Below are 27418 nucleotides of genomic sequence, written 5' to 3'. Positions count from 1 at the left end.
GTAAGGATCTGGCTAGGCAACATTTTTTTCTTTTGTCCCGGAAGCAATCTGTGAATTCTGAAAATGCCAGTTGTACTGATGCCTATGATGAGGAGGTGACTTTCTTACACAGATTCTTGCAGTGGGCATTGGAGAGCAGGAAATGAGAGAAGCACTTGCTTACCTCTCTCTACCATCCTCTTAGAGTCCCGGGGCAGGGGACCTGCCAGATGTCTCAGGGGCTAAGAGGAATGGCTGCTAAGCCCCAGTACCTGACTTTCACACGGTGGAACTCCCGGACTCAGAGAGTGGAAAGAGAAAACTGATTCTCATAAGTCGTCTCCTGATTTCCACATGCGTGCAGTGGTACACTTAATCCTACACACACACACACACACACACACACACACACACAAATTAAATGTGGGAAAATAAAGAGTTCCAGGGAATGGAGAAAGTGGAGCCTCTAGCCAAGGGTCTTGTCATATAATTTTCAGTACTCGGGGTTTGGAAATTGCTAATCTACTATGGCTCCAGTATGCTAGAAAGAATTCACAGGAAGCCCATGTATTTATTTAAAATTCATTGTGTGATATGCAGCTTTTCTTTCTCCCTTCCCCCAATTCTTCCTTTTTTCCTTAGACTTCAAGGATTGGGGAATTTAGCTCAGATTACTATACATGCAAGAATTTGGATATTATGTATTCTATTTGTAAAAGAGAGCAGTAAATGTAACAGCCATAAAGACTTCATAGGAAAAGCATGGACTGCGCTCTGGGATGCGGTGTGGCTGTTTGAAAAGTTGAACCAATGAGAATCCTTTTGAGGATGATGGAGGCAGGTGCCTAAAGTGTTCTGGTAACTGGGCTAGTCAGCAAAGCAATTAGAAGGTGGTGACCTTTCTTCCTTCTTCAATGGTATCAGGGCAGAAGAAGGTGCTCCATGAAATGCCCCTGAGACAGACACGGGGTTATTCCTATCAAATCGTATAGTTCAGCAACTTCCTGGCATTTCCTTTATGGCAGTGTGGTAGTTAGTGATGGAGGCTCTGAACTCATCCTGGATCCTTCCATTCTTCCAACGCCTAGGTTAGCCCAAGGTACAGGGATCACGACAGACTGCCAATGTTTTTTATTCAAAACATAAAGCAAAACAAAACAGCCATAAGAGACTTGGTGTTTGTGTCACCCCGATCTTTGGTGTCTTTCTTTTTTGTTTGATCTTAAAAGCTAAAAGATTTTTTTTTAAGCTAAAAGATTTTTAACTCTTCTGTCTCCAGTTTCTCCAACAGAAGTGAAGTGGGTCAGTTTAGGGCAGTTACTGACTGCCCTGACTAGAAAATGACAGAAGGTTGTGTTGTCCTTGCCTGATCCATTTCAGGTTATATCCTATTTCCAGGTACCAAGTGGGGTTGTGGATCTGCATCTTTCTCGGGCAGGCATCCCAAGTGGGAGAGCTCGGAAATCGTCAAACTACAGACTGCAGCCATGCTCTGGCTGGTACAGTGCTTCATAAACTAAGATGGAGACTGTAACATTTTACTTGAAAAGCAGATCACAAACTGGGATGTGGTAGAGCAGGGGTTCATGCGTGAGATTCTGGATTTGAACCTCCGTAACAAAAGGAAGGACAAGAGGAATCACAGTTTAGATGGGAAGTGTAACAGAACCGTCTCCTTTGGCACACAAGAATTCAGGAAGCCATCGCTTAGGTTAAAATTGATATAAATCACTTGTAGGTAATAGAGTTTTTCATTTTGACAATGTTTGGCTATTTCTACATTATCAGTAAGTGAGTCTGTGATGTCTTACGCCCCCAAGAACTATTGGGATGAAGACTGTATAGAAAGGCAAAACTCAAACATTTTCCTTAGTGTCCCTGGGAATTGTCCTCGTTAGGTACTAGGCTGAGATACCTGCAGATGGTTTAGGGTCTTAAAGATCGTTTAAATGGAAGAGACTCTCTGTAGCCTGGACAGTTTACACATGCCCTGCATTCAGCCACAAGTAATTAATTCTTGACCCTTGGGCTGTCCAGTGACCCCCCCCCCACCCCTGGACTCAGGATAACGTCTTGTGGCAGCCTTCACAGGATCTCTGAACCAACAAGTGAGGAGCAGCCACCGAGCTCTGCTGAGCGAGCCTTCTCTGGGGGGGAGACTGATGGCAGAACTACAGCCAAGAAGGAAGTACTTAAAGCTTAACGGAAGTGCAGCTGGCACACTGCTAACACGGGTACTGCAGCCGGTAAGCTTGGTCTTAATGGTAGACTGCACACCACTTAGATTTTCATTGGAAGCAAGAGTAAGCGAATCGTAGCTACTTAAAGGGATAAGAATGATGGAGAGCATCCTAGAATGAGGCAAAACCAAGAATTAGAAAGTTAAGCAATTGGGCTAGCATGGCGGGAAGATCAGCGAAGGAGTTCCCTTCTGATTCTGCAAATCTCGGCAGCCTTGGGACATCAGGAAAGTCAAAGGCCAGCAAGCCACAGAGTCCGAAGCCGTGAGATGGAGCCAAGAACCGGGCCCTTGTAATGAGGAGCAGCTGTAGCCAACAGAACGGGGGTGCTTCCACTGCGATGTGGTTGACTGCAGCTAGATGAAGCCAGAGGTGAAGTGCCTCTCGGGCTAGGACCAGATGCCGGGTTACCTCACAGTAACAGTAGTAGTTGTGTCCTCTGTGTCCCTCTGGAGGATGAGGCTTGTGTTGGAGTCTCCCAGCCTCTCATTCCCTTTTTCTACCTATTTCTTCCCCATTTCTAACCACCTCTCAGTTAATACTAGTGCCCTGGGTAACAGTACCTTTTCTCTCTTTCTCATTCTTATTAAAACTTATCAGAACGTGGTGAGTCCCTGTCTGAGTCTTTGTCTCTGCCAGATAACAAAGCCTTCAGATCCACTTATGAAAGACTTCTTACTGCTTAACATTTTGATAAGAGACAATGCTTAACACTCTAGATTACTGAACCAGCAAGGGGCAGGCAGCAGCACACCTATTTTGGATGGAGAAGTCTTTCAATTTCTCTTCCACCTTATCAGTTAGGCCAAGTGTCAGTATCCGGCGAGACTGGCTTTTGTGATAAGCCCTCCCTGTCCTTCTTTCCAAAGAAGACTTGAGAAGGGACCATGGAATATCTTCATTTAAAAACAGAAACCTGGTCTATTTGAGTCTCAGTTGGCTCTGGTAAAGAATGAGATCCAAGTAATACGTCTCTGAAGTCAGCCAGTCTCGAAGCTGGGGGTAGGCATTTGTGGACAGTTGAGTCACACAGCTTGGGGATTGGCCAGCTCTACTTTCTCTTTCAACAGTAAAAAGTCTTGTAAAGCTGCTGGCATGTGAGACAGAGGTATCCAAAATGTCTTGGCATCCTTTCCAGCAGTGTATCGAGTCTTGGGGAAGAGACTTGTTAGAGCGTGATCCATGCACTCTACCACTAGAGAGAGGTCCAGGTTCACAGAGGAGGTACTGCTTTTCAGTCTGTGTAGACCTACAAAAAAAAAAGAGGCAAAATATGTTCACTCTTGGACAGAAAAGGAGAATCAGAGTGGGAGGTTAGGGTGCAAACAGGAAGACACATGACAGAGGACTTCGAGGACTATTTCTTTAAAGGCAGTGGAGAAAGGATACTGCATAGAGTCCGTGAAGGCCTTATCTTTCAGAAGTCATGAGTTTAATTTCTAATCTATCCTGGAGTAGATCAAATATATACGATTACATATATGACCTAATGCATGAGTGTGTGTGCATGCACGCATACGAGGGTTGAGAGGGCACTTAGACACCACACATCTCTACCATTTTGTCCTGAAGCAGACATTAAACATCTCTGGTTGTTAGGCAAATGAAGGGTTTGAGTCACGACCCTACCAGAGAGTCAAATAATCTCACAAGGGATTGGGAACGATTTGGAACCTTGGATACTTCAGTAAAATAGTGGTGGAGAAACTAGGCATTCACAGGCAGGAGAACGAAATTAGAAATGTATCTGAATCTGAAAGTCAACTCAGAACAGAGCAAAGACTTGGAAGGAGAACCTAATGCTATAAAGCACAGTGAAAGCTTTCTGAAATTGGACCAAGCGGTAAGTTCTGAAGACGATTCCTACAGCATAGACCACAAAACCCAGCATGGATGGACAGGACAGAGTCAGACTAACAATTTCCTGTACATGAAAGGAAGCAGTTAAAAGAGCAAAGAGATAACTCACAGACCGAGGAAAAATAGTTGCAAACCATACATTGACAAGGGGTTAATATCCAAAAAGAAATATAAAGGGAACTCCAACAGCTCAGTAGAAAAAAAATTGAACTACCTGATTTTTGAAACGTGAAAAGGAACTTGACAGACATTTCTCAAGAGGCCATAAACAGGGCCAGTGGGTGTGTATGGAAACGGGTTAGTCAGTGTCTGAATTGCTCTAGTGCTCAGATTTAGCCCACAGCAAGACATCATATTGGACCATTCGAGTGGTGGCCGATGAGACAAAAGATGAGCGGTGTTGACTGGGGTGTTGGAAAGAGGTCCCATGCATGTAGCTGCAGAGAGTGTAAACTAAAACAATTATAGAAAACGGTGCAAGGCTTCCTTGAGAGCTGTGAAGTAGCTCTTCCCTGTACTGTTCACGTGCTTTCAAACACCCGAGCCGTGCCTCCTCAGAGGAAAACCTGCCATGTCAGATCTCCCCATTGTTTAGGAAACCTGAGAAGTGGTGGTGGTGTTCGCTAAGTAGCCACACGTTGTTAAAGAACACAGTGAGTGTCGATGACGAGTTTAAATTGTTCAGCCTGAGAAATGGAGACAGGTGATTTTAGATCGATGGTCTGCATTTGGACTGTGAGTCTGGCTCACCTCTAAATTCTGACTCGGAAATATTTAATATTCCTTTAATATCACTATAAAATTGGGTTCAATGCTCAAGGAAATTTTTGAATGTTTTCAGCCCAAAGAAATGATAAATATTTGAGGGAAATCAATATACCAGCCATCTTGGTCTGATTATCACTGTTGGCAGATGTGCCGAAATAGAAAAAAAAAAATCTGGGTGGAATCTTGTGTCATGGTCATAGGTACTTATCAGCTTCAACATTACTATCTAGTGTAGGAAACTCTTTTACATAAAGAACTTTGTCTCTGAAGTGTTAAGTCTAACTGGGTTAGGTTCAGTCTGTTTCCTTTGACCTACACACAGCCTTTAGGGTCAGAGAGCAAGAAACACAGCTTCTGATGGTGATGGCTCTAAGCTGACAGAGAGAGACACTCATTGGAAAGTTTGTCAATCAGGCATGTTAGCTGAAATCCTTAGGAGCCTTTCGTGTGTGTGTGTGTGTGTGTGTGTGTGTGTGTGTGTGTATCATATCCAATGGTTGGGCGTGTCTATCGTTTTGAAAACTTCCATGCATGTTTCTGACTTGAGTCTTGGATCTCCGTTCAGACTGAACCTTGTCATAGTGCACTGAGGCACTGCAATTCATGAGGAGGTTGAGCCACATTTGGGAGGGACAGTGTGATGTGGAGGGAGGTAGGACCTTGCACCTCTAAAGGCAAGAACTCTGTGTTTGAGGAACACCAAGTAAACATTACAGGTTCATTAAAACTGGAGCTGGGAGAAGACTCCTAAGACAGGAACTTTGACCGAAGCCTTCACTGTGCTGCTTCTTTTGGATTGGAGCGCCCAAGAATGCACGACACAATTCACGTCTGGCTGTGCGATTTCAGCCAAGGCTCTGCTCTGTGCGTGTGTGTGTTTCTACAGAGTGAAGGAGACAATAGCAGCGACTTGCTCCATAAAGCTCCGGGATTGTAAAGGAACGAGGGTGTGTGAGGCACGTAGAAGGGTGACGAGCGCTTTGTAAATGCTCACAGTGTTAGTCACCACTGTGGAATCTTTATTGTTATTCTCTCCCCTTGCCTCAGTCTTGACTCATTTCTCCCTCCTCTTCCTCTTCCCCTTCCCTGTCCTCGATAGCTTCCTCCACTCAAATACCTCCTGGTTTTTAAAGCCCTAATCAAACCAGTATGGGCTGGGCCCCTTTCCTGCTTTGTATCCCCTGGATTAGAGCCCGCCCCAGTGGCATCTGGCTCTCTCTGGGTTGCCCCGAGGAGCATCTGACTGATGCTGCATAGTCTCATTGTCTCACAGTTTTACTTGGTTCCTCTTTTGTTATCAGCTCTGGTACAGTATGAGGGTCACAGTCTGACTCTTCTCCATCATCTGTCACCTCCACGGATCTGTGAGCAATGCCGAACCAGTGGCTTGTGTTTAGTAATAAGGTGGTGTGTAGAGAGAAGGCTGGTGAGAGCAAGGCTACTGGCTGGCTTCAGACCCTGCCATGACCAGGAGATGCTGGGCACCCTAGAAAGAGCATTTTACCCTGCAAAGTCTCTGTTCGATACTCCAGTAACTTCCTTCGAGGCATAAATGACACAGTTCAGAAGTGCTCAGTGCATAAAACTTGGCATTTGTTAGTTTCTTAGTAAGCACTCCTAATCACTCAGAGAAGCCAGAGGGGGCTCTGAGCTTTACTCCTATTAAAGATCCACATCACTGTGTTGGCGACACCATGCTAACCAGGACAGGACAGGAGAGAGAGAGATCCCAGAAGACACAGCATCTACTCCCAAACTCACTTTTTTCAATGTAGCCCTCTCCATATTGTTGTTTGATGTCTGGAGACAGATGATTCCAGATGGCGAGCTTCTTTTCCGTTGTCTTTATTGGATCTGCCAGTTCTGTTTTGAACAGCCCCGGTTCAATGCATGAGACGTGCACTCCAAAAGCTTTCATGTCCCGCCTGTGAGGAGAACAATCGAAGAATCTTTTTATTAAATTTAAAAACAAAACAAAACAAACAACAACAATAGCAACAACAAGAACAAAGCCCATGCTTTCATTGAGGTGAGTGTCCAGGTTAGGGTTTCATCCATGCTAGACAAGCATTTTGTGGTCACATCCTCAGTCTTTTATATCCTTGATTTTCTTTTGTTTCACTCACGTTTATCTGGAGAGTGTTTACAACTCTTCAACTAGTTTCATATAAATCTTTTCAGAGAACCACAGAATGGCTATGTTGGGCAACAAACACCTTGTCCTAGCCTGTTACTTTGAAACCGAAGAAACTGGAGCTCCGGTGGTCAAGGGAGGATGAATGGTAGAACAGGAAACAGCTGTGGGAGGACCAGTCCTCAAAATAGCCCCACACCAATCCAGCGTTTCCTGCCTTGAGCCACCTTCTTTGGTTAAGCTGACAAGCATTTGGGTTAAGACCCTTTCTTCTCCATGTTCAAAGTGCCTGATGGTGAGATGCATGAGTAACTGGGTTGGATGGACGAGTCCACCCTGAGTTTTGGGATGTGGACCGAAGCATGACTGAGGATGAGGAAGGATAGAGTGTCATGATCTCTGGTACACCACCCTGATCCCCGCTGAGCAGGCTCTCCTTTCACAGCACTACAGCCGGCCTCAAGACTACACAGTTATTAGTCACAGCACTACAGGTGGCCTCAAGACTACACAGTTACGAGTCACAGGTTTGAGATGTGGGTGCCTCCTTCCTGTCAACCAAAGAATGTGTTGCAGACCAGTTTATGAATAATCGTTCTCTAAATTTAATGTATAGTTCTACTAGGAGTGTATAAAGAGGCAATTATTCATGTTTTAGACACTCATACTGAAGCTTGAAGCCAGACCTTGTGGAGTTAGGCCAGAGCTCTGCCACTAAGCTACACTCCCGTCCTTGCTACCTCACTATGATTGATATATATATATATATATATATATATATATATATATATAGAGAGAGAGAGAGAGAGAGAGAGAGAGAGAGAGGGTCAATGCTCTTAACCTCTGAGCCATCTCACCAGTCCATATGTTTTTTAATAAGCACTATTTGTAATTTTAAAATACAATTCAATTCTTTTCAGATTTTGAATTTTTACAATAAAACTAGGACACGTTTTCAAATATATTTTTCTGACAATGTAAATTAACTTGACCCTGGGAGATTTTGAACGGTATATTACATTAAAATCTTAACGATTATTTGTTTCAATCTAATTACATTTTATTCATCTGTCAACTGATAGCTGTTGGATCTAGGAGAGAGCAGTTCCAAGGAAGTATTTGAGAAGACTTTTCCTTATGTATTGATTAAAATGACCTAGGGACAGGAGACAGGCCACTCTGCTAAGCTTCTGAGGGTAGTAAAGCCACCACAACAGCGATATATGTGCTGAGAAAATACAGCTTTAGAATCCCAGTTCTCTCTCTGTTGGACTGTTGTCTCTTGGTCCTTCTCTCTCTATGTACACATCCGGAAACAGCTACTGGACTAGGCTGCATGCATAATTTCATGTCAAATACCAGTTCTAGGGGCCATAAAGACACAAACACTCTCTATTTAATTACTTTCAGACAGAATCTAGCTGCCCGACAGATCCTATAAGCACTACTGTCGAAACCACTAGCATTTTATTATGTTATTGATGCTTACAGAATGGAATGTTTATTATTATATTGCTTCTTGAAGAGTGGGATGAAAGGCTGGCTGAGACTGAGAGAGATTGCCATGACAGTGCTACTCCAAGTCTGATGATCCCCGAGCCATTAGCAGTGTCTGCTGACTCTGTAGAAAAGCAAACTAACTGCTCACATCCCAGATGCACCCCAGCAAAGTTTCCATCTTTAACAAGTCCCTCAGACTACTCAACATCACATTAATGTTTTGGAAGAATTTTATTGTGTTTATTTCTTAGGGGACTCAGACATGACAGCTAGGTCATGTGGTAGAATGGAGTTATCAGCCTTTATTAACCTCAGTGGGATTATCTATTTTTTTTTTCTTTTCTTTTTTTCAGAGCTGGGGACTGAACCCAGGGCCTTGCGCTTGTTAGGCAAGCGCTCTACCACTGAGCTAAATCCCCAACCCCATCTATTTTTTTTTAATTGGTAAGCTACTTCTATGGTGTGTGTGTGTGTGTGTGTGTGTGTGTGTGTGTGTGTGTGTGTGTGTGTGTGTGTACCATGCGCTAACATATGCTTTTAGTATTACTAACTGAATAAGTAAATGGGGGGAATGAAAGGCAGGCCAATATCAATTTTGTCTTTTCTCTTGCTTGTCTCAACATGACACAGCTGACTTCACTTCCAATTGCTCCTCCAGCCCCTTCTGCTTGCTGTATTCCAGAAGGCTCGCCTGCATTAAGTGTACCTTAGCATCTGACAGCACAGTCTATTAGAAGCAGGAGTGGGAGGACAAGGTGTGGGACTCATGTAGTGCCAACCATGGCTATCTCATCCTTTAACTAGAGCTGTCAGCCTGTGTCTCCCGGTTGTAGAGACTTACTTCCCTGTCCCTTCATCCTGTAGTCCTTGGATAGCAAAGCCCTTTGCTGTTAGCTCTTACTTCTATCCTTGGGCTACCTCTTCACAACTCCCACATGTTTGAAAGTTGTCCTCTAAGTAAAAAAATCTGTTCTCCTTCACACAATTTTAATGAGTGGCCATTTCTTTTCAGAACCTTGACTGAAAAAGCACGTATGGGCTTTGTACGGAGAGTCACAAATTCTGGTTCCAGGTAAGATGGATCGAACATCCTCTTCCTGCCTCTCCCAGTGGATACCACTGCGAAACCCAACTGGAGAGTATGGGGCAGCCTCTGAGACCTAACGCTTTTCTGCTGGAGGCTTAAATAAATGTGTACTGTTCTGTTAGCACCTACCAGGAATAATATGTCGTTACAGAGAGATCCACTCTGGATGATTCTCCGTTTGGACAAATGGACCTGTTGACTGTAAAGTCATCCCACCATTGGCATCACCCACTAATATAAAAGCAAAAGAGCCAGACTCAACCTAGACCTGGGTTCAAATATCAGTTCTACCACTTCTCAGCTGGGTAACCCTGGGCAAGTGGAAGTATTTTAACATGCTCAAAATACCAGCAGCCACTGTATTAAGTCAATTAATTCTCCTTACCTTAAGCTGTCATTGAAACCTTCCACTGCATACTTGGATGGAGCATAGCCCCCGCCACCAAATGCAAGCCGGCCTCCAATGCTGGAGACATTAATAACACGCCCTCGAGCTTTTTTGACCAGTGGAAGCATATTCAGCGTCACGTTGATGAGTCCAAACAGGTTAACTTCAATGGGTTCTCTGTAGTCGTCCACTGTCAGCCAGTCAGTGGGGGCCAGCACGCCAAGAACACCAGCATTATTGATCAGACCCCAGAGACCTGGAGCAGAGAGGGAAAGGAGACAGTAGAAAATGTCATGTCTATGGGCATCTCAGAGGGAAAGACAGCTCTTCATACAGTGGGGCTATTTCCTCTTCATAGTTATTCCTGCTTTGAACTGTGCTTTGAACTTTTGGGGAAGTGGTAGCTGGCAGAGTGGGAGGCTATGTTGAAATTACTCATGCTACTTAGTACTCAGGCTCACTGCTATTCTATTCCCGATTCCAAGGGTCCTATATTTGTTTTATGCTTTTTGGAGGAAGACTTTCTGATTTCTGAACTAAGATGTAGAGAGAGTTAGTCTACTTTCCTGCCTTGCAAGATGGTGCAGTCAGAGTGTATTATAAAGTATTCTGTACGGGTAGAAAGGTGATACGAGTCTCCCTTATGCTGACTTTGGATGGGAAAAGAAGTCATCCACTTGGCTGTTTCTTGACTGGAAATGTTTAGTTGCTAAAGGTGAGCACCTGATTTGTCTGGAGGCTTTTCTAAATCATTGCGTTTGAGGTTCAGAGTCTTAGAACTAAAGATGTTACTGAAGCACAAGCGTTTGCTTTTTTCTTTTGTGGACCCCGATAGCTTCTTCTATAAGAATATCTCAATATTCAAAGCGAATAAAACTTTCTCAGTTCAGTGCGCAGCTCGTTAACAGAATCCACAGCAAAGAGAATGTTTAATGCCCCTTGGACCACTGGACTCCCTTCTCGTCCTGTCACCGGGTCCTGTTCTACTGACCACTAAAGATGGATGAACTCTGGACCCATCTGGTGAGAGGTGGGTCCCAGGTAATCAGGCGATCTGCATGCTGTCTTATAGACTTGAGTCTCAACTCCCTTTGCTGCGATGTTGTTGAAGAAGGTCACATAAAGTTAGGACCTTTGTGTCTGTTCTAGGTCCACCTGCTGGGACTTAAGATGCATCTATCTGAGGCACACCTCGCATACACTGGAATCACTCAGAAGCTCTGTGGAGATTCAGGAATGCGCTGCGGGGACTTAAGAGATATTCTCTTGAGAGGCTGCTTAAGAAGTGAACATGTGTTTCACATTTGAAATTACTTTGTTACTCTGCTTTGGTTAATTCTTCATCCCAAACCTTCATAGACAGCCCCCCTACACACTACACATCATCTCTAGTCTCTTACCTTTTTCTCCTACATGGCTCTTCACCCACTGGGCAGTCTCCTTGACATTCTCTGGGTTGGTGACATCCAGAAGCACTGTGTGAAGTCTCTCTGAGGTTTTGGCCTTCAAAGCCGCTGATCCTGACTCAGTCAGGCAGGCAGCAATGACACGGAAACCTTTTCTATCAAAAGTTCTGGCTGCTAAGTTTCCGAAGCCTGAGTCACATCCAGTGATGAAAACGTACTTGTCAGCGACGTCTGCTATCTTCAGCTGCCCTTTATAATTCCACAGAAAAGCGCAGAGGAACAGGAGGGCCAACACCCAAAGCAGCATTTTCTTTTTCCTGTATGTGACAGGGACACTTATGTCGTGTACGATAAAAGATGATGTCCTGGAGGTTCAAAATTAGAAAGAAAACTCAAATTAGAACTATCACCATGTTGGTGAATGCGAGTTGTTCAAGTGAATTTGAGTAGGCAAGATGGTTATCGAAATGATTGTTTTTGGTTGCTTGTTGGAAAGACAAACCATCTAAATCACATGCCGCTGCTCTAGGGGAGTGCCCAAACCAACCAATCAGAATTCAGAAAAATTCAGAAGGAAAGAAATGGAGTGGAAACAACACTGATGCAGGTCACTGGGTGAAAGGAGCCAGTAGGGTTGCCCAGGGTCTCACACCCTGTCCATCTGACAGACAGGGTCTCACAGGGAACTCTCACATCCCATCACTTAGTGAAGTCCAAGAGTCAACAGGATCAAAAGCTTCTAGAACAGTGGCTCTCAACCTTCCCAATGCTGCGACCTCTTAATACAATTCCCCGTGTTGTAGTGACCCCCCACACCGTAAAATTATTTATGTTGCTACTTCATAACTGTCACTTTGCTACTGTTCTGAAATGTAAATATTTTCTGATGGTCCTAGGCCACTCCTGCGAAGAGGTTACTTGACCACCAAGGGGGTCACGACCTTCAGCTTGAGAACCACTGCCCTAGCTCAGTCTCTTTGTCCTGTCAGACTCCCTGCTGTTTTCTTTTCTTTTTTAAAAAATAATTTTATTTTTCTTAGCTATTTTATGTATTTATATTTCAAATGTTATCCCCTCTCTTTCCTCTCCTATACCCTCCCCCCTCCCCCTGCTTCCACGAAGATGCTCCCACTCTCACCTACCCACTCCCACCTCAACGCCCTGGCATTTCCCTACACCGGGGAAATGAGCCTCCACAGGACCAAGACCTTTCCTCCCACTGATGCTGGACAATGCCCTCCTCTGCCACATATGTGGCTGGAGTCATGGGTCCCTCCATGTGTACTCATTGGTTGATGGTTTAGACCCTGGGAGCTCTGGTGAGGTCTGGTTGGTTGATATTGTCGTTTGTCCTATGGGGTTGCAAACCCCTTCAGCTCCTTCAGTCTTTTCTCTAACTCCTCCATTGGGGCCCCCGTGCTCAGTCTGATGATTAGCTACAAGCATCCTCATCTGTATCAGTAGGGCTCTGGCAGAGCCTCTCAGGAGACGCCCATATCAGGCTCCTGTCAGCAAGCGCTTCTTGGCAGCAGCAATAGTGACTGGATTTGGTTGTTCCATATGGGATGGATCCCCAAGTGGGGCAGTCTCTGGATGACCTTTATTCAGTCCCTGCTCCACTCTTTGTCCCTGTATTTCCTTCCATGAGTAATCTGTTCTCTCTTCTAAGAATGAATGAAGCATCTGCATTTTGTTCTTCCTTCTTCTTGGGCTTCATATGATCTCTGAATTTTTCCTTAGGTATTCCAAGCTTTTGGGCTAATATCCACTTATCTGTGAGTGCATACCATGTGTGTTCTTTTGTGAATGGATTACCTCACTCAGGATGATATTTTCTAGTCCAGCTATTTTCAGAATCCAGAAGAGGAGAGCATCCATGCTGTTATCGCTAAGAAATTGTTCTCCAATATGGTTTCTATTTTCTTATTGCAAATGAGCTAGAGTCACCCTTCCTCTTGGCTCAGAGAGTATTTCTACTCTACTCAGGAGAGAATGAAGTGAGGGATATCAGTAAGTTAGGGACGGGGAGGGGAATGAATGCCCAGTATCTCGAATCTTTAAATTCGGTCTTCAACACAAACCTCTTGTAAGAAAAAAAAAAAAGTCACATGTGAATGGGATAAAATGAAGCAAATTTATGCTGTAAAATTGAGGCTTTGACCAAACCACCTAGAAGAGAGCCAACTGGAATATGAATTTTGCTGTGACTTGAGGGTAGACCAGGACCTAATATGAAGCAGGAGGAAGGCTTCCTGTACTCTTCCTCAGGGACCTGCGCCTCTGTTTTCCCTAAGCATGCTGTGTTTGCCATTGGCACTGGCACCTGCGAATGGCACTCCACCCAGTAGGAGGAGCCATCAAGGGTCAGAGGGCAGGCTGCCGATTTCTGGCTGCCTTAGGTCTGAGGTCATGTTGGTCCAGCCCTTCCAAGTTCTGGTGAGGAGGAATGATGTCAGTTCCCTCTCCTTCCAGGAACTATGTGTTCTCCAGTCAGTGTAGGGAAGAAGCTCCAGAGAGAACAACCCCTTTGAAAAGAGCCTTCTCTCATCCCCACAGCCTAAAGGCCTAGAAAGTCCCATGCTAGGTTCATACAGTGTATCTTCTCTTTTTAGAATTTTTTGATTTTTAAAAATTATGTATATTGGGGGAGGCAGTGTGTGTGTGTGTGTGTGTGTGTGTGTGTGTGTGTGTGTGTGTGTACGTGTACGTGTATGTGTGTTATGTGCACTGGAGTGTAGGTGCCTTCAGAGGCCAGAAGGAATAACAGGATTCCCTGAAGCTGGATTTACAGGTGGTTGCAAACTGCATAAAATGGACGCTGGGAACAGAACTTGTGCCCTCTGCAAGAACAGTGCATGTTCCTAACGGCTGAGCCATCTCTCTGTCCCCCAAACAGTGCCTTTGTCCTTGATTCACTCTGCCGTAGAATCACATAGGTCTGGAATGTGTCACACAAGAAAAGCAATACACATGGACCAAAGCGCAGATCTGTGGATGCTTCCAGAATCATGTCTATCTCTGGATACTAAGAAGAAATCAGCTCTTTTATTTTCTCTTTAGCCCTGTCTTAAAGTAATGACTATTACATTTGACTCAAGAGTTTGCTTAACAAATATGTCGATGAACAAATGCATAAATAGGACTGCAAGTGCTCTCCTACTTAATTTCTACTATTGGATAGCCAATAGTATATTTAAGATCAAAATAATTCAGTGTACCATCTATACTTCTTAAGAAAAATAATGAGTTCTGTTTTTAATCCCCCCCTACAAAAGACTTATAAAGAAAGAGATAAAAAAAAATCTATTGAGAGATATTAAACTAGCAAAAACCATTAAGCTTTGGTAAGCTTGGAGATGCGGCCGGCTTGTGGACAGTTATAGATGTATCTGAAAACAGGTTTCTAAGTTACTTAATGACTTGCTTTAGTTTCCCCAAACTGACTTTGTGTCAGAATTGATTTGTTGCATATAAATCCCCATGTAGCAGGGTTTCTGCTTCTTGAATACATATTAACTAAAAATGAATAATTATGAGGAGAAGCACAAAGCACTCCTGAAATTACATATTTAGAGACTTTAATGACATTTCATATTTCTAAGTCCAATTAGTTATAGTGTTTTGTTTAAGTCTGCCCTTGATAGTTCTTGAATACTGAGATATCTAATTACACTATAAATCTAAGTTCTGAAGAAATTATTTGAAAAAAAAAAAAAAGCAAAATAATTGTGGGTTGTAATGTCCCCACAATAGAGAATGTCACTTGTCCTGCCATCAGCTTTGTCAGGGACAGAACTGAAAGGAGTAAACTGTGAGATTGCCGCCCACCTTGGTGAAAAGGTCTCTCCATGGAGATTTTTATACAGTCTCATTTGGTTTTCTCTCTAGCCTCCTGGAGAGCATACTATTCACCAGTTATAGAAGATAAAACAGGTTCAAAGATATGAGGTGATTTGCCAAGGTCATTGTGTCCTGAAGCACCGGGTCTTCCCATGCCAGAGAACTGGAAACCCGAACTCTCTGGTAGGTGGACTGAGCAGTGTCTGAGCTCAGCTCACAGTCAACCCAGTACTTTGCCAAGGCTGCTGAGAGGCCTGACTGAAAGCCCTCAGACCAAAACAGCCTCTGACATCTAAAGTAGTTGTTCCTTTTATCATCTCCCTTCGTGTTCTCTTCTATCTATCTATCTATCTATCTATCTATCTATCTATCTATCTATCTATCTATCCACACATACATACACACACAGAGAGAAACACACACACATCTATATCTATATCTATATCTATATCTATATCTATATCTATATATGTATATATACCCCTCAGAAGGATTGGGAGGCTGGGGGCCATGAGTAAGGTGGGTGCTATTCCTGTGATAATATGAGTTACCAGAAACAAGAGTCTTGAATTAGGATGAAGAGTTTTTATGCCAATGAAACCCCTCAGGGTTTCTATACAACTTGGAGAATTCTATATATAGAGTTCAAGGAGTGATCCACTTAGGGAAGAGAAACTAGATACTTTTTCTAATTTGTTACTGAAACTTAACATATCGTCAGTTATGACGCCAGCAACACACTTCTGTGATATTTGCAGTACCTGAGACTGTTATCAATTACAGCCACAGTATTTTTATGTTATATTGTTGTTGTTACTTACTATAAAAATATGGTGTGTGATCCCATTATGTAGCTCTGGCTACTGAAACTTTCTACATAGACCAGGCTGCCCTTGAACTCACAGAGAACTGCCTGTCTCTCTGCCTTCTGAATAAGGGGGATTAAAGACATAATTATCATTCTTTCCATTGTGGAATTATTAATGTGCTAGTGAAAGGCAATGTTTTAAATATCTTTGGTATATGTCATCACATCAGGCTTCCTTTAAAAGTCTGTGTATTTTAATTCATGCATTGAAAAGTATTTACTCTTTTTAGACAGTGTTTATGACAGCCATGTAAATCAAAATTTCCTAGAACACATTAGCCTCAAATACATGTATTTCAACAAGAACAAGTGAAAGCACATGAAGTCCATGCCTTCACCATAACTAGACAACAGACAATCCTCGAACCTCAAATTATGTGATTGAGGAAATGAGTAACTGCATATGGCTGACAGATGTCAGGTATCACATCATCAAAGAAAGAAGCTGAAAAGGCATGAGAGGAGGGGATGTTGACCTGGACCCTGTGTAACTGAATGAGAGAGAGAAGACCATCAACTGATGGATTGGAACATGTATAAGTAGATATATAAATAAATGATCAACTATGTATATCTACCTGATAAAGTGTAAGGAAGACCTAAGAGTGATAGATAAAGGACCCAGAGCCCATTTTTTCAATCTTATAATCATTGGAGACATTAAGATGAGGATAAAAGTTGTCTAGGGAAGTATAACATGATCATGAAGTGTCTTGTGATACAAAGAAAAAAAAGAGCTGAAAAATGTGTAAGAGCCAATGGAAGGGTCTTTACTCACCAACTACGATGCAATTTGAGCATCAAAACAAATCATGTTGTAATGGATCTGTAAGTTGTTGACTGTGAGATGAACATAGTCATTTTGATTAACATCGATAAGCAATTATACAAGGAAAGGGAGCCATGCCAACTAATAAGTGTCAAAGAAGGATACAGTTAGAAAATAAATATTAGCAGTGACATAGTAACAATGTTTCAGGGAAGGATTATCAACGGACGACATGGAATTGCAAAGACTGTCCCACAAAGACAATTACTGATTAAAAAAGAGAATGAGAGTGATAGCACAGGGAAGAAATCTGAGCGGTCACTTTAACAAAAGGATAGAAAGTGGCATTCTTCATCATGGAGCAAACCAACATCATGTGCTTCCTAGTTGACACACTGGAAAGGACAGAGCAGCGCTCAGATTCCAGCTAGTCATGGAAATGCATGGGAAACTACTTCCAGTTCTCTTGTATGTGCCCTGTACTCTTCAATAACATTGGTCATAAAGGGAAAAAAGGACCAAACACACTAAAGATACAATTAAATGTAACACATGATCGTAGAGTGGTTAAACATGCTTCCTTTTCTCAGAAATAACACTATTTTTTTCAACTACTGAAATTTGATAAAAAGAAATCTGTAAACTTGATAAATTTTACTGTGATAATTATATTGTGGGAAATGCCATGCTTTTTAGATAATTTGTATTGAAGTATTTAAAGATTAAGGTGCATACTATCTTCAACTTGCTTTCAAACCATTCAAGTTGGGCAGCAGGGTACAGGTCTTTAAGGCCAGCACTCAGGAGTCAGACACAGGCAGCTCTTTGTGAGTTTGAGGCCAGCCTGGTCTACATAGAAAATTCCAGGCCAGCCAAAGCTATATAGTAAGACCTTGTCTCAAAAACAAAAGAAACAAATGATCAAAAATTTAATACAAAACAAAATGCAAAGTTAAGAAAATTACATATATATATATATCGAGAGAGAGAGAGAGAGAGAGAGACTCATATGTATATTTTAAAAAGAATGAGAGTAAAAACATGGCGAAGTGCTAATATTTAGAGACTCTAGATCCTACCATTTATTTAACTTTCCTGTAATGTAAAATCATGCCTACAGAGTCAACCAGATGCAGGTTTGAGTAGTTTTATAACTAATCTCCACTGAACATGCACAGACCTCTTCATTGTTCTTCTCCCCTGAACAACAGTGTTACTGTTTGTCACACAGTGTTCATATTAAGCATTTCAGATCATCTAGAAGTGATTTAATGTATGCCCAAAGGTACACAGGTCATATGCAAGCACAGAGCCGGTTTATACATTGGGAATCCACAGATTTGGAGTCAGGATCCCCTATATGAATGACGGATGAATGAGTACATTTCAAAAACACAAAGTAAAAATTGGGGAAAGAAAAATGAAGTCCCCCGCAAACACTTTATTGAACTGCTGTGGACAAAACATAATGCCAGGGTTTTGGAGCGACCTGGGATACTGGGCCGCCTGTCTTCTATCCTCTAGAAAGTCTATCCTTACAATCACTGGAGGAAACAAAAACTCAGAGCTAAGCAGCTCTCTCTCTCTCTCTCTCTCTCTCTCTCTCTCTCTCTCTCTCTCTCATCTTTTCCATTTCCCATGTAACTTCCTCCCTAAACAAACACAGTTTTCCCTGGTGACAAGAAACAGAGAGGGACCTTTTAGTCACTAAGGATGCACCCTCTATAGTGTCACTGAGCACCCCTCTGGGCTGAGGGTCATCTCCGAGGCTGGTGGTCCAGCCATTTGCTTGAGTCTGAGGGACTTCTAACCCTGACCGTGAGGATCATTGATTTGTGAGGCCCATCCTTACTATCGTCTATAAATGTCAGTTCTTTTAGTCTCTGCATTCTGCATTTTTCTCGGTTACTGGACTAGGTCTGCTCAAACCAACATGGATCTTTGACCCCTAGTAGCACTTTAGCCAAGAAACATCCATGATCAACAATCCCAGGTCAGGGCTTTCAGGGCCATGACCTGCATATTGAAAGGGATTAAGAGTCAGCTCACCTGAGAAGTAAGTAAATGAATAACCATAGCTATCACAACTGCCCCAACCACTCTTCCATGAACTCTGGTCACATCTCTGGTGCCAGTGATTTTGCAGTGGGGCCTTGAACTCAGTTGCTTTAGTTGTTTATCAGCTGTGTCTTCCAATTTGTCTCACAACAATCTGTTTACTGAAGAGTGCGGATCCCTTGGCTCCAATCACTAAAGCTGTTCTTGGGAGGTCAGACCTCAGAGAACTTAGAGTGCTTTATGCATCCTCTCTGAGCCTTGCCCAGTGGTAGCACAGGGATAGATAGGATGCTTTCATTCAAGGGTACCTGGTGAACTAACATGGCTCAATGTCTGTTACACCTTCCCTGCTGAAAAGGCTGCTCTATTTCTTGGATGCAAGCACAGGCCTCCCAATTGCAGCCCTTTTGGTATTCTGAATTCCATAATTAACAATGTGAAGTCTGGTGTATTACAGCATGTTCAGCAGCGTCCTTGGCCTCTACACACTAGATGTCAGCAATGCTTCTGATAAAGATGTCCTCAGACAGTACTAAATATCCCTTAGGGGACAAAATGGATCCTCCTTGAGAACTGCTGTCACAGAGATTCCTCTCTTGAGGGTCCAGAATGTCACTGTACCCAGGACCACTTATCTGGAAACTCAGTCATTAGTGTCTCAGTGATGTTTCCTTGATGAACATTTATATTTTTATGGCATTAACAGAGAGGTTTTGTTTCTTATAAAATCGCCCATATCCCATTTTTGTCAAGCACTAACTTTTGCAATGTAAAAAAACAAAATCTACTTTTCTTACTATGAGGATAGAAGGTATCCAACAGACCAAGTTATACATAACACCATTTGTGGAATCAGAAATGACTGCATTAGCATGCACAGCCTTGAGTGCTAATGGGGCCTGGATCCTGGCTGAGCTGGGGCTATGGGAGCTTGCACTCGGTAGTAAACTGACCCTCTAGAAGTCTGCAAATGCTCCCAGGGCAACCCATAGTCAGGTGTGAATGTGCCTAGTAGCCGTGATTGACTGACTGCCACGGCTTTTTGAACCGTGGCTATAGGGTCAGGTAGCTGAATGTGGGATTCAAAAACAAGCAACAGTGAGAGGTTATCGGATGATCAGAGATTAAAAATTATTTCAAAACCAAACATCATGGACCCAAGGTTTGGGCAGGATGTGTCCTTGTGTTGAATGACTTGCCCGTAGCATGGCTCTGAGCACACAGCACTCACACTTTGCCTTGTGCGTGCAGTGGTAGTCAATGCTGCCTAGACCGCCATGGCTCATATTTGAGCCCTTCTCGTATGTGAAGATTTGCAGTATTTTCAGCATATGTAGGATAGGAGGTTTTTCTTTTTTCTTTTTTAGAATGTAATAGTTAGATTACAGGAAGCGAGGGCATAATTTTTTCTTATGGTGATCCTTTCTCATGTAAGTACCACACTGGGGTGTCTTTGGATTGTATCATGATAGAGCATTTGATTATAAAAATTACTGTTGGAAGGGACAGAGGCGTGGCTCAGCGGTTAAGTGCACTTGCTGCTCTTACAGAGCTCATGGGTTTGGTTCCCAGCCACCATGTAACGACACTCTAATTCCAGATGATCTGGCACCTTCTGTCTTCCAAGGACATTTATGTACACATTCAGGGAAAACACTTATATGCATAAAAATAAAATAAGCAAATCCTTTATAAAAAAAAACCCTGCTGTTTGAGTTGTTGATGAGCTTTAAAAAAATAATTAAATAGATTTTGGGCTTGGGGTTAAGGCAAATTTTTCAACAATTTTGAAATCACCTTGAGCAAGTTTCTTTCATTTTGCACCATATTTTCATGCCAACGATAGTCTCAGTACTAACAGTCAAAATGTCTGTCAGCTCTGAAAAACGTCAAAGATGCTGTGGCCTGTAGTATCAAATATTTAGTTAAGGTTTAGTTCTTTATTTTTAAATAACCAAGCACATCGTTCATCAGCATGTCTTCGTTGCTGATAATTGATGAAATTATGTGTACCCAAGAGAATTGTTTCAAAATAAATCTCTTTATGCCAGTGAATGTTCGTTTTGCCTGTTTTATGGACCTATATATTTGGCACTATATAAATCCGTGTTTCTTGGACAAATGGGAGAAGCCTAAGAAACCCTGTTCTTAGGGTTGCCTGGACCTACAGATATTTATCTTAAACTTCATGATAAAATTATCTCCTTTTATTCTGGATGTGGTTAATTCAAGTCTGTAATCTCAATGCTTGGAGATAGAGAGAGAGGAGATTAGCCGGGACAACATGGGGAGTTCCTGTTTCAAACCCCCCAAAACAAACAAATAGAAATGCACACTTATTGGTTCAAGGTACGAGCTATGAATCTGGGTGACCCTGGGACAGACTCCTCTCATCCCACCCGTGCTGCCTTGCATTCTCACTGCTCTGGCCTCCAGGCTCTGTGCCCACTTCTCTACCACCTCAGTGCTGTGTGTGATGCTTGGCCTTAGGCGGAAGAGCCATGAGCAGGGCAGAAGGAAAAGAGGAAGTTATCATCCACCCTCCACCACATCACTCTGTATGATGACCCTTGGATGGATCTCTGAGACCTCTGAGCGCTAGGACAAAGGGAGAGAATGTCCAGGACAGTAATGCAGTGTCCTCACTTCCAATTTAGGTCGTGAAAAAGTTCAGGATCCTATCTCGGAAACCTCATAACGTGCCTCTCGGCTAATCATCATATTTGGTAAACTGGATCGAATATCACAAATTGGAACATTTGTTTCATGGTGTTTAGAACTGACTTTCCCCCTTGGCAGCTTAACCTGTGAAAGAGGACACGGAAGAGCTGTGCGGCGAAGATTGCATATGTCTTAGGGTTTCACTGCTTTGAACAGATGCCATGACCAAGGCAACTCTTATAAGGACGACATTTAATTGGGGCTGGCTTACAGGTTCAGAGGTTCAGTCTGTTATCCTCAAGGTGGGAACATGGTAGCATCCAGGCAAGCATGGTTCAGGAGGAGCTGAGAATTCTACGTCTTCATCTGGAGGCTGTTAGTGGAAGACTGGTTTCCAGGCAGCTAGGACTAGGGTAATAAAGCCCACGCCCACAGTGATACACCTACACCCACAAGACCACACCTCCAAATAGTGCCACTCCCTGGGCTGAGCATATACAACCATCATGTTTCATAACATCATTGGTTGCTGGAGGGGAGTGAAAACATTTTATCAGAAGCACTCTGTCCTACACCAGAGATTCAGAAGGAGCCATGAAAGGAGGCTGATTATTGCCTGCATTTGCCGTGTAGACGTTTAGAATAGGAACCACCTGTCAGAAGCTGTCAGAAATGTGCTCCACAGTGGTCCCCACTTCCCCTTTCTGGGTTCTCTTCCTAGGTTTCTTAGTGAGAAACTTAAAATAAACCCCGTTGGTTTTAGTTCTATTCGTTGCCTTCCTCTACTGGTAGAAAACAGGAGACCAGACCCCCCGCCCCCAAAAAAAATGAGCATTAAGGTTCAAAGTCTTTCTTAGATGGTAGAGCTCTGTCTAAACAGTTCCTCCCAGACCAGTTCATTTTCTGTCCACGCAACTCCACGGAAGATTCTCTTTCAGAAAACACTGGGAGTTTATTAAATCTTTATTTACCTTCAATTTGTTGCAGTCTTTGGATCAACAACAGAGTCACTGTACCAAGGTGAATCGAATAGCAAACATTTAGTGATGATGTCTGCCTGGAACTCTTCTGAGTTTTCTTATGGAATGCAAGTCTTTTCAATAATGACCACCCCGGAACATGCGTGCTTCTTAAATTTAGATGTCGCATATATGGTTTAATACTCAGGACTTAGTCTTTATATTTTGCCTTTTTACTGAAGTAAAAAAAAAATTTTTTTTAAACCTATGTGGCCTTTCAGAGATGTCTGGTGTACTTTCCTCTAAGGAAAGGGATATGAGAGCCTGGTGATACGAATGAGGCCATGTGGGTCAGGAAATGCACTCGCTCGAAGAGGAAGATTAAAGCTGGACACCTGAAAAATCCGAGATGGATTAAAAAATGGAGCCAAGGACCCCATCACAAAATAAGCTTGCAGTAAACGGCAATTGTTCTGCTGAGAATCCGGTGTAAACCCTATTGACCATGATGATGTCTTAGCCAAGGCGAGGCGAGATTCAGCATCCTGGAATGGTGAGTTCCTTCCCGTAACAGGAAGAAGAGAAGCTTTCTTAGTGACGTTTCACCAGAGTCCCTGCAGGAGGGCACAGCTCCACGCCCAGTGTGTGGTGGGAAAAGTATCCGTTTGTGCTTCCTCTGCAGTTCCAGACCAGGGTCTGTCCTGCCTCACCAGAGGGACAAACCCGCTCATGTCTAAGGAAAGCACTCTTAAATTAAGCAATTTACCAGAGCATCTTTGCTAATGAGTATTAATCACCCCAAGTCCTTTTGGGTTTACTGTCTTGTCTGTGTGCCTTCTGACAGAAATGGCACTGTTAAATCCATGGCCACAACATAGTAACTGCTAGCTGGAAGGGACCGCGTGCTGTATGTTATTATAATGTATGGTCCCAAAGAAAGTCCAGAATTGAGTATCTGTATGTGTGTGTCTCCATTTCATTGAGCATAGTCAACGAATATCAACCCCTCGCTGACTTTCGACCAGTTAGCTTTGCTCCAGAAGGAAAATGTTAGTGTTTTATAAATTATATTCCTTGAGAATATGACATTTGTTATAAGGGTCTTGCCTCTTGTAACGTATGACGCAACAGATTTTCCTTGTATTTTAAACTTGTAGAGAGATTTAGTCTAAAAATCGGACAACATTATTCAAATGCGAAAGTATTCAGCACAGCAACGAAAGAACTTTCCCTTCTCACATCATGCCTCATCTAGCCGAGGGTATTTCAGAGCATTTAAGGTGCCAGGTGACACTAAGATAAATAAAACCCAGTCCCTAGCTTTGGGCTGAGAGTGTCATGGGGCATTACAGAATTATTGCCCCCGCCTACCAAAACCCAAGTGTGTGTGGGCACACGAAACAGCAAGTCACTTTATCATACAATGTAGAGCGACCATCACAGCACGTTTTGTTTTTTCCTTCTTTCTGACAACTCAGAACCCTCAGAATCCTTCATCCCCAACATTGTTTTTCTCTTCTGGTTTAATGTTCATCTACATGTGTTCACAGAAACTGATACTATTGGGTAAGTGAAGTAGAGAAACAGATTAGTCGGCACCTGGCAGCTAATCAGTTAATCGGTCCCCCCTGAGCCACTCTACAGATGTCCACAGCTTTTGGAACTCTGGGGTCACCAATTTCTTATTAGTCCTCAAAGCCACAGAAGGTGCCAAATAGGAATGGAGTGAGGGAGAGAGACAGAGAGGATCTTTAGTTGTGACTGCAGGATGCTATGGGATATTCACAGAGTCCGGTCCTAGGAGAGTTTCAGTCAGGTTCCTGGGTCACACGGATCATTTCTGTAGGAGGTGGACTCTGCCCCCATCCACTCTCAAACCATATCAAAGAAGCACAGTTGACCACAGCCGAAAGACAGTTTGGTTTGTTCTACAGGAGCGCAGAAAATCAAGGACAGCTTAGGTTGAGGGGATGAGTGAAGGGACAAACAATCAGACAGTCATTGGTTACCTCGCTGAAGACGGCTTGGAGTGCAGAAGCTGAGGGTGACTTGCTCTGCTGGCTGCTGATTGTCACCTTCCTGTAGTGGCCAGGGGAAGGAAGTGCAGCTCGATCAAACTGCTCCTCTCAAGGTGCCAGGGCTTCTGCGGAGCTCGGAGACCTGCATGTGTGAAGACTTCTCTACTTCTCTCTTGCCTCTGTGAGTCACACCCATTGCAACACCAAGTGGTGACTAAGCCTCCCCTCCGTGGATGGAGGGCGGAGAGATTGTAGGTCACAGGTTTCCGAAGGAAGGAATCGGCAGTGCTTTTTATAAATTAAATGTAGCTAGCTAGAGAAATTACCCACACTATCTTGACCAAACGAGGCAGCTGAAATCACTTAAGCATCTTTGTAAACCTCCTGGTGCATGTAACTGATCATGTCACTTAAAGATTTTGTAAACAAGATGATCAACATAATAAATGACCAAGTATAGTTCAGGAATACTTTGTGGTTTCCTAATTTGTGCTTTAAGGTATGGCAAAACATCTCGACAAAGGTCTCTGGAAGTGAAAACGTGAAGAGATTTGCCCCCTCACCTCCAGCAGGCCTTTTCCAGAGCTGCTCCCAGCAGACCTGGCACTGCTGGGTGCCTGCTGAGGCCAGAGCCCTGTGGAATGAGATGCCGCCCACCTTCCCTGCAGCTCACCAAACCTCCCTACAGGCAGGCCAACGTGCACTGAAGTTTTACTTCTAATTTCATGCTGAATTCCTCTCTGCCTTCCTCCACTGGCTCTGTTCCTTTCTGGAGAGTTAGCTACTGTTTCCTTGGAGCCAGCAAATGAAAGAGTCCGTCCCTCTACCGGAGTCTAGACAGGGCTACTGGTTTTTTAATTAAATGGGTGTGGTTCTCAGTTTCTCCACAACAACAAAAGACAAATTTATCCAGATAAATATTGGTTATTTATCCAATTGGGATGACTGATCTATGCAAACTATACTTTTCCCCCCTTTTAATGCGCGAGACAGAGTAAAGTCAGAAACTTGCAGCCTCAGAGAAAAGCATCATCGATTGAAGTCCATATGAAGAAAGCTGTGGTAATTAATCCTCCTTCTAAGCAGGCCATTGCATCTGAGAGGCGAGAGACCCTCAAGCACCTGAGTGGTCCTGGAAGACTGAAGGGAAAGGCCAAAGAAAAGGTTATACGTTAGTCAGGTTTACTCAATAATCTTGCTCAGTGCAGCTCTGTTTTTAAAAATTCCCCAAATAGACTTAAAAAGAGAATTAAATGTCAAGACTGATTTGCTTGCCATGGCTGGGAATTCTTGCCCTCTACTTGGCGTGGTCTCTCAGTACCGATGGCTTAAATCGAAAGGTTCAGTGGCCCTGCATGTGGGGTGGAAGTGAGGGTGGGGGTAAAACAATCCCTTCCTCACCTTGTCAGCTGAGTAGTGACAAAGGTGCTCACTAATGGAATCTTTTGTTAGCATCACTGTCTTCAGACTGACATCACAGCCACATTCAAAAGTCACATGCTGAGTTCTGCTTTGGTTTTGTTCTGTCCCTTTAGAATGTAAGCTGTGAGGGCCAGTGAGAGGGCTCAGCGGGTAAAGGATGACTGAGGTCTAAAACATGACAGCCTGAGTTCCATCTCCACAGGGCAGGAGAGGATCAGCTCTTGAAAGTTGTCCTCTGACCACATGTGTATTGTGGTGTGTATTTGGGAACACACATACACACGGAAGGAAGGAAGGAAGGAAGGAAGGAAGGAAGGAAGGAAGGAAGGAAGGAAGGAAGGAAGGAGACCCACCCCCTTTGTTTTTCACAACTGAAACAATGTAACCTTTAAAAATAGTACTTTGTTCAGAATTCTTTCTACATCTGGCTTCTGGCCATCAAAGATGATTTTGTGTGTGTGTATGTGTGTGTGTGTGTGTGTGTGTGTGTGTGTGTGTGTGTGTGACCAAAGTGACATTTGATTTTACTTCTATTTCTTCTTTTAAAAGGTTACAGTGTGGAATTTATTCACATTTAATTTTATGTTGTTAGTTTGGTTGTAGGAGTGAACTTAGCACACTAAACACCCAACTCTTCCCTTTCTTCTAAATCTGTAGCTGCCCAAGAGTGTCCCCATCGCTTCTCTTCCCAAACATGATGAGGCTTCCATAGTCTCCGGCTGTCCTAGCCAGCATCTATCAGACTTCTTGTACCTGTGTTGATCTGAGGGAATCTCTCTGGTCACAAAGAATCTTGAGACGGGAGCCCTGTGGAGAAAAAGCACTTACCCGCCCAAGCACCCACAGCAGGCCAGGTGGCCCCAGGTTTGATGAGTGTGTCTGCTACTGCTCACCTAAGGTCAGCCCGCAGGGCACCTGATCCTTCTCCTTCCTGGTGCGACACTCTGTGCACAGCCACTGTCTGATCTCTGTCTAGCACAGAATGACTTTATGGCTTCCAGCACGTAAGATCAGACCTTGTACTTTCTTCCTCCTCCCTCTGTCAATAGATGGTTCTCTTATTTTCTCTACAAAAGAAACCTGCCTTTCGCTCCACCCAACTCTGTATACCAACACTACCTTTGTTTATATGAGAAACCTGACTACCAAAGCTGGACCCAAACAGCGAGCTTTGTTGCTCTTTTGTTTTTTCCTGACTCTCCCAGTGGGAAGATAATGGTGGAGGACTGAGTCATTTCAGCATTCAGTGACTTCTTTGAAGAAAGGTTTATCATATTTGAGGAGCACACATTCTTTCATCGGCACACAAGAGGTCCTGGCTTGAGCAATGGGGTGAGGAGGATAACATGGGGTAGCCATTGTTCAGGGGAAGGAAGGGTTATAGCAGACATAAGACTCACCAGGAAGAGTAGGGTTTCCTGGCAACAGAGAGGCTTATGAGAAACAAGACCAGAGGTGTAA

The 27418-nt window shown here is 43.3% G+C and overlaps 1 protein-coding gene across 3 annotated transcripts; it reads right to left on the bottom strand.

Annotated features, from left to right (window-relative positions):
• Positions 1-3032: 3032 nt before the first annotated feature.
• Dhrs9 (dehydrogenase/reductase 9) lies at positions 3033-26942 on the bottom strand. Of its 3 annotated transcripts, XM_032903433.1 has the most exons (6): positions 26851-26936; positions 24526-24677; positions 11357-11687; positions 9954-10212; positions 6609-6772; positions 3033-3468 (listed from the first exon to the last, which is right to left on the bottom strand). In XM_032903433.1, the coding sequence occupies exons 3-6, from the start codon at positions 11667-11669 to the stop codon at positions 3245-3247; spliced, it is 960 nt and encodes a 319-aa protein (XP_032759324.1). In that variant the 5' UTR covers positions 11670-11687; positions 24526-24677; positions 26851-26936; the 3' UTR covers positions 3033-3244. The 3 variants fall into 3 exon arrangements, with proteins under 3 accessions (XP_032759324.1, XP_032759325.1, XP_032759321.1); XM_032903434.1 differs by lacking the exon at positions 24526-24677 and having other exon boundaries at positions 26850-26942; XM_032903430.1 differs by lacking the exon at positions 26851-26936 and having other exon boundaries at positions 24526-24915.
• Between the last annotated feature and the right edge of the window lie 476 nt (positions 26943-27418).

The sequence above is a fragment of the Rattus rattus genome, chromosome 5 (assembly GCF_011064425.1).
Source record: "Rattus rattus isolate New Zealand chromosome 5, Rrattus_CSIRO_v1, whole genome shotgun sequence".
NCBI classification, from domain to species: Eukaryota; Metazoa; Chordata; class Mammalia; order Rodentia; family Muridae; genus Rattus; species Rattus rattus.
The sequence above is the reverse complement of the archived record's forward strand: the minus strand, read 5'-3'. Positions and strand labels throughout refer to the sequence as shown.

What these genes read in the sequence shown, in the direction of transcription:
- Dhrs9 (XM_032903434.1), bottom strand. Translation starts at nt 11,669, where the DNA reads ATGCTGCTTTGGGTGTTGGCCCTCCTGTTCCTCTGCGCTTTTCTGTGG. An exon ending in GAGCCATGTAGGAGAAAAAG is followed by an intron (nt 10,213 to 11,356) that starts GTAAGAGACTAG and finishes TCTCTGCTCCAG; the next exon opens with GTCTCTGGGGTCTGATCAAT. An exon ending in GGTTTCAATGACAGCTTAAG is followed by an intron (nt 6,773 to 9,953) that starts GTAAGGAGAATT and finishes TTCTCCTCACAG; the next exon opens with GCGGGACATGAAAGCTTTTG.